At 42.5% G+C, this 13,933-nt stretch overlaps 1 protein-coding gene across 2 annotated transcripts in view; it reads right to left on the bottom strand.

Moving 5' to 3' along the window:
• Asah2 (N-acylsphingosine amidohydrolase 2) overlaps positions 1-13,933 on the bottom strand; it is a 122,665-nt gene that overhangs the window by 48,567 nt on the left and 60,165 nt on the right. The window contains exons 1-3 of one of the 2 annotated variants that reach the window (XM_036171031.1): positions 6,228-6,400; positions 4,584-4,711; positions 3,185-3,262 (exon numbers count right to left, since the gene is read on the bottom strand). The exons of the other annotated variant lie outside the window; for it this stretch is intronic. Of the exons in view, the coding sequence (XP_036026924.1) occupies positions 3,185-3,237 (53 nt within the window). The 5' untranslated portion in view covers positions 3,238-3,262; positions 4,584-4,711; positions 6,228-6,400. Of the gene's footprint in view, positions 1-3,184; positions 3,263-4,583; positions 4,712-6,227; positions 6,401-13,933 lie in introns of those variants that run through there. 2 annotated transcript variants of the gene reach the window in all.

A 13,933-nucleotide genomic window follows, 5' to 3' on the forward strand; every position in this document is an offset into this window, starting at 1 on the left:
TATAAGGCCACATCATTTGGGCATTTCCACACACTGGACTTTGCAAGGCTCTAACACAAATTATTCCAAGGGTTTTCACACTTTCATACTCTTGTTTCTAAAATGTTCCTTACTGGGTCCCTTTTTGTAAGAACTAAAGGATTTGCAAAATACAAAATAGAAGGCAAGGAGCAGCCATTCACAGGAAGGAAGGAAGAGATAGGAAAGAAAAGGGGCTAAAGAAAGGGGAGGGGCTAGGGAAGGATGGGGGCATTAGGGAGGGAGGGATTAGGAGGGAGGGAGGGAGGGAGGGGGAGGGAGGAGAATTCATTCTACCGTGGCAAAGGAAAGAAGGCAAGCTCAGCTTGCTCCCTTGTATCATGCCTGAGGGAAGAAGTCCAAGTTGGCTCAAAGGGGCCGCTGTGTGGCAGGAAGGGTTGGTCCTGTCACTCTCCAGAACTGGCACTCAGGCTATCCCCTTTTATTTTGTTTGAAAAAAAAAAAGAAAAAACATGGTTTTCCTTTCTTCGCTTATACCTCTGACATCAGGCTTTCTCTCAGTCGTATTTCCTGCCCTGAATGATAGACTGACAGAGCTGACTTCCAGAATCTGTCGAGTAGATTTCACATGTGCTGCACAGTTTGTATTTTAATTCATGGTTCAGAACACCCCAAACATGCTCTCTCTGTCTGGAGGAAAATCACTTAGTGCTTTTGCTTGGGGCGGGGGCGGGAACAGAAATATTACACGGATCAGCCAGAGCAATGGAGGCTAACAGCTGGGGAATTTTGTGTGGCTTGTGGACTAGTTTGACTTATACAACTTTGTTTCCTTGCTCAGGTCCCTACTCTTCCTAACCCTTCAACAGTCCCCGACCTCAGATTCAAATGCTTTAATGATTTTCTATTCTCTTGGTCTTAACCCCAAATGTCTCCTGGTTTTGTTGCTCTTTTATTTTGGTTTTGATTTTAGTTTGGCTTTTAGAGACAAGGTCTCAATATGTAGACCAGGCTGAAACTTTGGACTGCTTCCTGAGTGCTGGGATGAGATATATGCATTACCACACTGGCCAAGATAAAAAAAAAATCTTTGCTTTGTAGCTAATCTGTGACTCTGTCTCACACACCCTGTCCCTTTGTCCTCTGGTCTCTGGACACCCAGATAGCCTATCAGTTGTTCCAATGGGACAACATGCACGCACACTGAATATCACTCTCATCCTCTATTTTGCCAGTTAACAGTCTTCAGTTTTTAGTTCCGCTGGTACTTCCCCAGGGAAATGTTCTCCGAGCTTTCTGACAGGGTCAAATTCCTTTAAGAATGCCCCATACTGATTCCTTTCTAAACATGGGAGCCAGTTATAATTTAATTACATAGCTACTAGCATTTTAGCCCAATCATTTTATGTGTATTTTATGCTACTTAAAGGCCTTCTGTTCCCATCAGTGGGCTGCAGGTCCTATGGGAAGAGTGGCTATGTCTAGGATCATGTTTTTGATCATTTTTAACACACTCAAAGGACAGTTATCACTATGGGGCAGGAACAGTTACATCAAGAAGAGCATATAGTAGCATAGAAACAATGGTAAGTTACTGCAGGATGTCAAGGATAGCAGATGGAGAAGCTTTGCTAAGATCTTGACAGTTGACCCTGAACTTCCAGATCTGCAATAGAGTGATGTATAAAGCAGCACAGCTCATCTTGGCCCCAAAGCTAGCTGCTTTAGTTGCCTGGTGCCATTGCTGAATGATCAGAACTAGTAAGAGAAAGTTGAAAATGACTTCAATCATTCAGCTACGTTCTAAACAGGAAGAGTAAAGGCAAGGCTCTCTGCCCACCAATTGTGGGTTACTCTGTAAAAGTAATTAGAGGTGCATATTCTTGTGCCCATCCTCTCCTAAACAGTTCATACCAACATGCTCTTCAACTAGAGTTTGAAGCTCACTTCCCTCCCACACTGTGTCCTAGACACATATGCTAACACAACTCACTGTTCTTCAAGTCTCCCTGAGAAATCCTTGACTCCTTCCTAGTTAAGTTCAAGAAGTGCTCTTGAGATCACTCAGTGCCATATTTCCCAATGCCTTGCAGTATTAATGAACACAATTTATTTATTTATTCATTCATTAATGAACACAACAGTTCTGATCATCTTTATCTTATGGTCGTTTGTCTACTTTACCTCCTGTTGAGTTTATTAAAGGACTCACATTAGCCTATAGTATGCTTGAGAGAAAACAGTCACATAATGGATCTCTAAAGTCACATAGATGAGGCCCGAGGTAACCCAAGACTGTAGTACCGAGCATTCTCAGAAACTTTCTGAGGGTATTTTTATAAATCCAAAGGTCAAAGTGTCTAGACCAATGCTAGACCATCTACTCAATTCCTAGATCAGTTCAATTGCAGTGAGCGGAATGGCATATGAAGACAAATGCCTTCTCTTTGAAGAAAACTAGGTAGGTATGCTTTCCTGCATGATGTCCCTATCACAAAACTTGTGTCAAAATCTGGGCTAAGCTGCAATTTTGCCTCTTCTCCAGCCTTGGGTGATATCAGCTCAGTTTCTATCCCTAGTGGGCATTGTCCTGCATTAAACTTAATTTTTTTAGGAAAATGTATCACAGAACTTCACATTTTAGATAAACAATAACATTTACTACCTTGCTAGCCATGACAGCACACACCAGCACTGAGTAGGCTGAGGCAAGAGGATGGCTAGTTCATGGCCAACCTGGGCTACACAGCAAGTTCAAGCCAACCCGAGCGATATATTAGGATCCTGTCTCAAAACCTTAAGGGTTGGCATGCTGCTTGGTAGAAGTATAAGCCTAATATGCATAAGACCCCAGGCTCCATCCCTAGCACCATGAAAACCAAAACAAAACAACTTTACTGGTCTTTCTATCATGAGACAGGTGCACATTTGCTGAGATAACCACCAAAATCCCTCACTCGAGTCATCCTTCTATTGATTAATTTACAAGTGATGTGCTCAGCCCTTAGAGGCTAAGAACCATGTCCAAGGTCTCATGGCTGAATCCAGCTGTGCCTGATGTCAAGGCTGAACTTCTAACCACACAAAACTAATTCTCAGCACTTGATGCCACTCATCTAGTCTCTTTTTATTCTCTCTGTAATTATGGAAAGACACTAATATAGGCGGAGGGAAGGAGAGGGAGGGAGGGAAGAGGATGGATTACCTGATAAGGCCCAAGTCTTCTCCATTCAAATCCACCATTTTCAAGACTAACATTTCTGTGTCTGTGTTTGAAGAATACCTGTCAGCAAAATAAAGACACTTGGTCAGTTTATGTTAGAGACTGGCTGACACTATCTGTCCATAGAATACCAACAATAGAAGCAGACACAAAAACTAACAAAATAGGGGTGGGTTGAGATGGCTCTGTGGATAAAGGCGCTAGCCAGGCAAGCCTGGAGACCTGAGTTTGATCTCCTGAATTCATAAAGGGAAAAGGAGAGACCCAGCTCCCAGAAGTTGTGCTCTGGCTGCCACATATGTGCTGTGACATGAGTGCTCTCAGCACACATATGCACATGTGTGTATGCACGCGCATGCGCGCTAATAAATCAATAAAATGTAGTGCTTCTTAGTGACTCCACAGCAAAGAGAGCAGCCTTACACTGCAGCTGGTACCTCATTCCTCAGATAAATAAGTAGTTTACAATTATGATCAGTGGGAAGGACACTAGATTAACTAACTGAAGATAAAATACCTCTTCATACCATACGCACAATGCTTTATAACATGGATGTGTTTTTTACAAACAGGATTTGTGTTTGAAATGTCCACTAATATCAACTTTCAATCAACTCTCTTCAGAAGGACATAGAGATGGCAAACCAAGGTCAGTCAAGACCTGAAACTTCAGAATTCTCCAACTTTTCAAGGGAAATCAGATTATAACTTCTAAAAACAAGTAGCTTTGGAAATTACACAAATATAAGCTGTGAAGCAGTTGAGTTAGAAGTGAGATGTCACCGTAAGCTGCCACAGTATCCATGTATGTCTTCTATCATTCATAAGCCTGGCTCATCACTCTAAAAAACACAGAGCCTAATGTCCATTGGCTGCTCCATTTAGTAATGATTATGTTATATCTGGCTCTTTCCCCAAATTCTCTCTCTTCCTTCCTTGCTCAGCTCAGGTAGACTAAGATGATGCTTCTGAACAACAGATAATAAAATAAAATAGAATAAACCCTGTTCATTAAATGATGGGCTTTGCATGTTGAAGTCTCCATTTTATAGGCAGAGAAACTGAGACCCAACAAACTGAGGTGAGAAGTCTTGCAAGGCTACACAGTAGAAAATAACAGGTCTCTGCAGGGCCCACCGTCATTCAAGCCTCCACAGGGTTTCTCACAGACAACAGCGTGCAGAGATGGTGAAAAGAATTGATGTCTGTCTCTACACTCATTTCTTGTTTCTTCTTGCCTGAGACAAACATGTTAAAGTTGTTTTCTCTAATACTCTCCTGGGATCCCACTACACCCCACAACTTACCAACTCGGACCTTAGATTTTGTTGCTGTTCAGTGAAGAAGACACAGCCACACTATCGTGAGAATTCCCACTCACCTTGCTCTCTCTGATGCTGGGTTCTGAAGGTAAGAAGAGGGACTCCTGTTGATCTGCACACCAGCAACTTCTCCTTTGTTGATAAAGATTTTCCCTGGTTTAAGATTTGTGTGTGCGATCTCAATGCTCTGAAAGTTCAGATATATAAATGAAGAATTGCAAGTTCATGCACCTTTGTGGAGATGATGAGCAATACAACCAGAAGACCTCACTGGCACAATCTCCATCATTTCTAATGTGCCCCGACTACAGTTAAAAACTAGAGAATTGCAATATCATTCTGGAGGTAAGCAGAAATGGCCTTTAAGGTTGAAATAAGGGAAATATGCTATGGAAAGGATGCTTGGTACTTAAAACCACACCCCATAAGAGATGGGCTCTGTGGACTGCTGGGTCACACAAAAAAATTCTATTTTAGGGCCAAAATGGGAGACTTGACTCCTACTACTTTGGGAAAAATTATCATACAAGTATTCAACTTTCCCCTCAACCCATGGTCCTCTTTGTTTTCAGTCATTTTTAACTGGGAGCCACAGTGAAGTAGACTTTTTATTACAATTTAGTATATATTAACTCACACATACTAAAACAAAAGTTCACAAAACAAACTATACTCCCACTAAGGTGTATAGTATGTATTTTCCAATCTACTTCACTGAATTCTTTTATAATTAGTATTCCTTATAAACCATGACATTTATTTCATAAATTTTTAATACATTGCTAAACACAGTATGAAAATATTGTAAAGAAAAGCCTGACTTTGTCAGCTGAATCTCTGCATGTGGGGTTGATTTTGTGGGGGGAAAAAATATAGAAGGACTAACCCTGAAAGGCGATAAAATAAAAAAAGAACGAAAACACTGACAAGAATCTCACACAAGAAATGATCACAAGCTAGGAGACAGCTAGAGAGGAGTAAAGAGCTGAAGTCAGGGATTGGAGGAGAATTGAGAGGAGGGACTGATGAAGGATGGGAGGAAGCAAAGAGAGGGAGAGAAAAAGGAAAGAGGGAGAGAAAAGGACCAGTGAGTGCTAATCAGTGGCTGAAAAGCCACACCTAAAGTCTTAAGAAATTAACTGCTAAAGGATATTTCTTTGAATCAATAGGATACCCAATGGCCTTCAGATAACCCTCCCTTGTTGTTGTTGTTGTTAATTCTGTGTACTAACATGAATCATGAAACTTACTATGCTGTTTACCTTATAGAAAAGTAATGTATTTGCAACTAATCCCTGGAGGTGAAGATCTGCAGCAGATTCTCTAGCCAACAAGGGATACCTGGATGGCAAAGACTCAACTAACTTAGCCTGTGGCCTTCCTGTATATTGGCCCCCCATCCTACAGTGCCTCCTTTTCCTCCCTATAAAAACCCTGCCACAGCTGAGTACTTAAGGTGTTCTCTCTCCTTTTGGGGAGGAGACTGTAGCATCCCCCTCTCCAGCTATCTATCATTTCCTGAGTATTGGTTTCTGAGCTATAAAGACTGGCCTCTGGTAACATTGGGAAAGAGAAAGAAAGGTATGTACCAAAGCTGAACTCAGACCCCAGTCCTCTAGGGAACTTCTCTGTCTCACACTAAACCAGTCCTGAAGCATCCCTGAGAATGGTAATCTGCAGCTACCAGGGTGCTCTCCACCTACCTTCACGATGCCAGACACCAGGTACTGAAAGGTTCGATTGCTGAACCCTTCACTGGCTAGTATATAGAGTGTGTATTGGAAAAATCCCGCTGGACCTGAGTGTGTGTGAATGCCACTCAGGATGACATTGTCTCTTCGATACAGGGAGCCATATTTACTCTGTAGTCTCTTCAGGACCTTGAAGGGAAGAAAAATATAGAAATAAAAAGAATCCTATGGCATCTCAGCAGGAAAGAGGGTTCTGAAGAGCTCAAGCACTGGTCTGGCCGGCCCACTTCCCTTTCTGATGGCCCCTCCCTCCAAGCTGCTCTTCATAGTAACAATTGCAATGATGCCAGCAGACATTAACATTTTGTAGGGCCTTGCTATATGCTAGCATAACATTGGCTAGATATTTTATGTACACTGTATTATTTAATAATATCCGTAGCAACCCCCAAAGTAGTTATTATTAACCTCGTTTTACAACTAAGAACACTGATATACAAAAGTTAATTTTCCCTGCTAATCTAAGGCGTAGCAGAGACCAAACTCCAGGTCCAAGTCTCTCTAACCAGAACTCTTATCTATTCCTCTTTCAATTCAAAATCTAATATTTCTCACAGACAGAAATATAGTGTGTTTGATCCTCGAAGGTGTTTTATTATAAGGAAAGAGAAATACAAAAATAATTAGGTACTGTTAGACCACATAGTGATAAACTCTATGCTGGAAAACATTCCAGGGTAAGAAAAATGGTGAATAGCAGTAAAGAAAGGTCTTCCTAAAGAGAGCCTCTGTTTGGCAGGTGTTCAAAGGAAAGAAAAGAAACTGCTTATGCTACCTCCAGGAAAAGCATCCCAGACACAGGGAACAGACTCTGCAAAGGCCTCAGCCTCACTTTGCAGGACAAAGAATCCTCTGCTCTCTGTCACAGACTGTTGTACTTGTTGGTCTACAGGAAACCATGTACTGTGTGTGGGGTCACTCCAGGAATCTGGTGGAGGACCAGCATAGGAAGGACCCATCCTGTCAGCACTAGCATGCTAGACCCATGAGTGTGTAGCCTTGCCATTCAGGGCTTTTAAACACACAGAAATTCACCACAATCATACCAGATCAGTTCTGCTTGGAGCCACTAGATTTTTAAATTTCATTGTTCAACACTAGTTAAAAGAACTTTAGTAAATGTTCATTACATTAGTCAGTCAATAAACACACACACACACACACACACACACACACACACACACACACATATACACGAAAAGAAAGAAAGAAAAACAGTAATGTTGCTGAGTAGCTAATCATGATTCTGTTTAATCACCTCCAATCTGACATTTGCTGTTACTGTTGCTTCTCTGTGGCATTAGAATGATATCACAAAGGTGTCAGTCACTGCTGGGTTGCCTCATCCAGCCTTAATAGAAGATGAGATGCCTAGACTTGCTGCTGATATCCATGCAAGGCCTGAACTTTTCTGAAGGAAAGGGAGGAGGAGCGACTGGCTGGAAATTGTGGGGGAGGGACTGAGAGGGAGCAGGGAGGGAGGGGAAACTGCCATTGGGCTGGGGGAAAAATCATTAATTGGTCAAGTAGTGATAAAAAATGTTGAAGAGAGAATAATAAATTTTTTAAAGTATTAATCACAAAGCAAGCATCAGCAGTGTCTCCCATGAGCCTGTGCAGCCCAGTTTTAGCACACCACTGGTCCAACAGGGTAGGAGCTTATGTGCTACGATGTATTTACCATGCAGACATATCAATTTCTTCCTCTTCTTCCTTAACTAAAGAGTTCTCTCAGTCTATCTTGCCCCAATTTTGTGGTCATTAAAGCAAAACAGAAGACCATGTGAAGTATTCTGCCTCATTAACCTATCCATGCTCCCAAAGTTACTATGTGTGATGGCTGTTTTTAATGTCAACTTGCCACAAATTATAATTGCCTGAATAAGGGGCAGGAAAGATGACACAGTGGTTAAGAGCACTTGCTACTTTTGTGGAGGACCCTGGTTCAGTTCCCAGCACCTACATGGTTGCTCATAACTGTCTATAACTCCAGTTCCAGGAGAGCTTATGCCCTCTTCTGGCCTCTGTAACTTTACACTTATGTACATATAGGCAAACACTCATTCATATGAAATAAAATAAATAAATCTAAAGGAGGAGGAAGGAGGAGGAGGAGGAGGAGGAGGAGGAGGAGGAGGAGGAGGAGGAGGAGAAGAAGAAGAAGAAGAAGAAGAAGAAGAAGAAGAAGAAGAAGAAGAAGAAGAAGAAGAAGAAGAAGAAGAAGCAGCAGCAGCAATAATTACCTGAGGGAGTCTCAATTGAGGAATTGTCTTAACTTAATTTATCTGGGAAGACCTACACCAAATGTGAGCAGAGCCTTTGGTTAGCAGCCCAGACAAGGAAAATTTTTTTCACTGTTTCCTCAAATTGCTTAATGAATTTACCCTGTTGCTGCTGCTGCTACAGATTCCTGTTGATGTTAGAACCAGTGTTCCAGGGCTTCCATCATTGACTGAGGACCAGTGGCTCTTCCAGAACCCTACAGGACTTCAGTAACAGATAGCAACTGCAGAGACGCCCAGAAACTACCAAGATCTCAGTCTCTCTAGTCTGAGACAGCTATTGTGGGACTGACTACTCCCACTGCTGATGCTCCCTGCCTCAGGGACCCAGTGATCACCAGATTCTGGACTGTGAGACAACTGTTGTTACTATTTCAAAGAAAAGTGATTTAATAAAATGCACTTTCAAAAATATTTTCTGTCATGTCAGTTCTATTCCTCTACAGAAGCTAACTAATATGCTGAGTTCACATAAGCAGTACTGTGGAAAGAGAATGACAAGTCAGAACTAACATCCCTCTGACCAAGCAGCCTTCAGCTCCATTCCAGTGAGTCTCTATGACTCTTTTGTTTGACTTTAACTCTAGTCCCGAGGCCTCATCCCTCTCACACACACCCACACTCCCCTAGTGACTACCACACTCATTGAGAAGAAAAATTTATCAGAAGGGAAGATGATCCATAACTGACCACCACAGAGCTGAATGAAAGGCGAAGGCCAATATTCTCACAGTTCTCCACGAGGACAAGAAAGTGGGAGAAGACCAAGAGTGAAGGTCAAGTTAAAGCTCCCCACCCCATTCATGTCATCCCCAATAAACTCTAACTTAGAATTTTTAGAATTAAACACATTTCTTAAGAAAGATAGTAATTGTGAAACTTAGAATTTTAGAACAACAAACAGCTCACAGATATCTTAAACCACAGCCTCTGAGAGAGATTTAAAGGAAACAAAATTAAATCTTGACACGCCAGCCATGCCTGCAAATAACTGCTGCAGACCACTGTGTTCCACTTTCAAGAAAGGAAGGCTGTGTTTGCCCAGAACAAAGCAATTACAGTTCAGTCTGTTGCTCGGCTCTTTGCCCCCCTTTCTCTTCTGCCCTGCTGCTAATACTCTTGGGAACACCATCAAAAGAGGGAGAAGGGCATTCTGTTTTCCTGCCCCACCTCACTGCTTACAGCTTGTCCCTCTCTCCAATCCATGCTGGAAATGTCATCAGTCTTAGAGCTGAGAAGGAGACCTGACCTAAAACCCCACGTCGTAAATATGCTTAATGCATGTACTTAGCTGTTTTTTATTTTCCTTCTTCCTTTCCTTGGACTGACTTATGAAAACTAAGTGGATTGGTATAAAGGCCTTTCCCCCTGGGCCTCAGGTTACAGAGGGAGGAAAAATAGAAAGAGGTGGTTAAATCAAGGCCACTATCGACCTAAGAGCATCTAGAATCCCAGCCATCACCTCTCTGTATTCCTCTCTCCATCTCCAGCATCTGCCTTTAGCTCAGGACTCTGCCATTGTCAATCATAGACATCTTTGACTCCTCAGAAAAGCAGTGTGGTGCAGTAGTAATGAGCATGGCCTGTGGCATGGGATGCCTAAGTTTGGATCCTAGATCTGACAATTCCTCGGCACATAACCTTGGATAAGTTACTTTATCCTCTGCAACTTGATTTCTCTGTCTTTCTCTTTCCATGGTAATAACACCTCCTTCAAAGAGTTGGAGCATTGCTCATACCTATGGATTATTCTGAACAGTACCTGACTCACCATGAGTACTAGGCTGTGTTATTCTGTTTATTTCCACATGGCACGGTATTTATCTTCACATTCCACCACCTTGTAGTCTCATAGTCATCCCACTGGATTAAAACCAGTTTCATATGATACAGAGGAAATTACCAGGAAGAGGCTGACAACCCCTCCCAAAGCCCTAACTTTCCTTTCAGCCATCTAACACCTTCTAAAACCCCATAACATTAAACATTTCTGTTTACAGGGGAAGGCCAGTTCAGGCACCCTCTCCACTGTTGCTGGCCTTCCCCTGCAATCAGATCAGTGACTACCCTAACTATCATCATAGAATCTTCATCCAGTAACTGATGGAAGCAGATGCAGAGACCCTACATCCAAGCACCAGGCCGAGCTATGGGAGTCCATTCGAGAGAAGGAAGAGGGATTATAGAAGCAAGGCAGGGACGGTCAAGATCATGACAGGGAAACCCACAGAGACAGATGGACCTGAACTTGTGGGAGCACACAGACACTCTGACCAGATCAACAGCTGAGGAGTCTGCATGGGACCGAACCAGGACCTCTGCATGTGGTGATATATTGTGTACCCTAATAAAATTTGCCTGAAGATCAGAGGACAGAACAAGCCACTAGATTAAGCATAGATGCCAGGCAGTGGTGGCACACACCCTTAATCCTACTTCTCCGGAGGCTCTGTGAGTTCAAAGTCCACCTTGGACTACATGAGATTGACTCAGTCTAGGAGAGAAAACAGAGCCAGGCAGTGGTGGCACACACCTTTATCCCAGTACTTGAGATCTCATGCCCTTGCTTGGGAAGTACACATGCCTTTAATCCCAGGAATTAAGAAGGAAGTGATGGCTGGGGTAGAGAAAGGTATAGAAGGTATGAGCAGACAGAACTGAAGCATTTTCATGTTGAGGTGTCCTGAGGTAAGACGTGGCAGTGGCTTGTTCCTTTGTGTCTCTGATCTTTCTGCATTTACCTCAATATCTGGCTCCAGGATTTTTTTTTATTAAAAGACGTATTAGAATTTGTGTTACATCTGCATGTGGATGACAGTTTTGTAGCCTGATCTGTTTGTGGGACCAGGATCTATCCTTGGTGCATGAGCTGGCTTTTTGAAGCCCATTTGATATGGTGGGATGCCTTTCTCAGCATTGATGTGTGTGTGTGTGTGTGTGTGTGTGTGTGTGTGTGTGTGTGTGTGTGTATGTGTGTGTGTCAGGAGGAGCTTGGTCTTGCCTCAGCTGAGCCAGGTCTTGTTGACTCCATGGGAGGCCTTACCCTTTCTGAGGAGTAGATGGGGGGGTGAGTTGGGGAAGGTGGGGGGGAGGGGGAGGGGGAACTGTGGTTGGTAAATAAAATGAATTTTAAAAAAATTATGTTTGACATACTCATTATAACTATTATTTTCCCACTTTCACCAATTGAGTCTCCATGATAAAGAATCTACTAATCCGTGAAATCCCCCCTGTTCCACTTTATTCCAATCCAAAAGAAGCATTGTTGTCTAATTAAACATCCTATGTGAAACTGTGTTGACATTACTCCACCCAAACATTTTCTAAGATTCAACATTACCTGCATAATTAAACTCAATTTAGCATCCCAGGCTCTCTAAAGTTAAGACTGATGCACCATCTAGGTACATACATGACTCCATATTTTCTATGGATTTCTTCTGTTCCCTCCAAAAGACTATACCCTCCTTTACAACTCTTGGTTTCTTCTGTCCCTTACATTTGGTCTCTCCCTACTCTAGGTCATCCTCTGTTGCTGTGATGAAACACCATGACCAAAAGCAACTTGTGGAGGAAATGGTTTATTTTTTGCTTAAAGCCTCACTCTATTATAAAGGGAAGTTAGAGGAAGAACTCAAGGCAGAAACCCATAGACCTGTAGACAGGAACAGAAGAAGAGGCCATGGAGGAACACTGCTTACTGGCTTGCTTCCCCTTCCCTACAGCTTTCTTGACCTGCTTTCTTATATAAGCCGGGACCATCTGCCTGGGGATGGTACTGTCCACAGTGGGCTGTCCCCCACCTACATCCATCATTAATCTAGAAAATGCTCTCACAAACTTGAGGACCAATCAGATGGAGACAATTTCTAAATTCAGGGCCCCTCTTTCCAGAAAACCCAAGCTTGTGTCCAACTGACAAAAATCTAACCAGCACGTTTCCTCTACACTTTAATCATTTAGAATTCTGCACACTCAAATATTATTTTTATGATGAAAATGCTTTCCTGATTCTCATTTTCTGTATTTCCTTGTCTCCTTGTGATAGTCTGGAAGGACTGCACATCCATAAATTCTTTTGTATTCCTTCCTTTAAAAAGTGAAGCCTAGGCTGGGCGGTGGTGGCGCACACCTTTAATCCCAGCACTCGGGAGGCAGAGGCAGGCGGATCTCTGTGAGTTCGAGGCCAGCCTGGGCTACAGAGTGAAATCCAGGAAAGGCGCAAAACTACACAGGGAAGCCCTGTCTCGAAAAACCAAAAAAAAAAAAAAAAAAAAAGTGAAGCCTATCTGAGCATGGTGGCAAGAGTCTATAATTCCAGAACATGGGAGTCTGGAGCAAGTATGAGTGGGATAGTCTTAAACAATATAGTGAGATCCTGCCTCACAACAAAACAAAACTTAGTACTACAGATTAATTTTCCTACCCTAAATGTGGATGGACTTGCTTAATGAGCAGGACAGGGTAACTGTGTGTAACTGTTGAAAATGGGTCAGAAAATCACTGTAAGAATTCATGAGGATTGGAATGGAGACCTGAAGCTTCCTGCCAACAAGCACATTAGTGAACCACCTTGCATGTGGATCTTGCCACCTCAGACAAGGCTTCATGGATCTGTTCTTTGCCATCCTCATGACTGCAAGAGACCCCAACCCAGAACCACATAGCTAAACTAGTCCTGAATTCCAGTTCCACAGAGCAAGTAAGATACTAAATATTTATTGATTTAGGCCACTGTATTTTGGATAAAATATTATATGGAAATACGTAAGTACTACAGAACTGTACTCCGGTGATTCATGGTTACCTATATGTTTCTGTTGCAGTCTTTTCCCCTAAGACGCAACTAAATGGTGGCCATATAGAGCATATGAACTGTGACTCCTTTACTTGTGTTGTTTGCAAGCGCTAGCAAATACCTTAAAGAAAGTCGATGATAGGGACAATTTTCTCTCTAAAAGAACGATGTCTTTCTTAGTTGAATAGAGTACTTGCAGAGTATACAGAAATCCCTGTGTTCAATCCCTAGCACCACATAAACCACAAGTAAGCCTGGTACTCAGGATGTAGAGGCAGAAAAACTGTAAATTCAAAGCTATCCTTAGCTATACAGTAACTTTGTGACCTGCACAGGCTACATGAGATGCTGTCTCAGATAAAGGGGCTAGGATTAATGTCTCTTTGAAGAATGCAGTTTTTCATAACCCAGCTCTGCCATTTACTAACAATTGCCTTAATTTTGGAGGGTGACTCCCCTTCACTCAGATTCTATCTGGGCATAGCAGCAGAGCCAACTCAAAGAGTTCTACCGTTAGTGTAGGAGGAGGAAAGTGCTTAACCCACTTCTTCTGTCTGCAAAGGGGAGAGACTTCCACT

Source organism: Onychomys torridus, chromosome 1, assembly GCF_903995425.1.
Source record: "Onychomys torridus chromosome 1, mOncTor1.1, whole genome shotgun sequence".
Taxonomy (NCBI): Eukaryota; Metazoa; Chordata; class Mammalia; order Rodentia; family Cricetidae; genus Onychomys; species Onychomys torridus.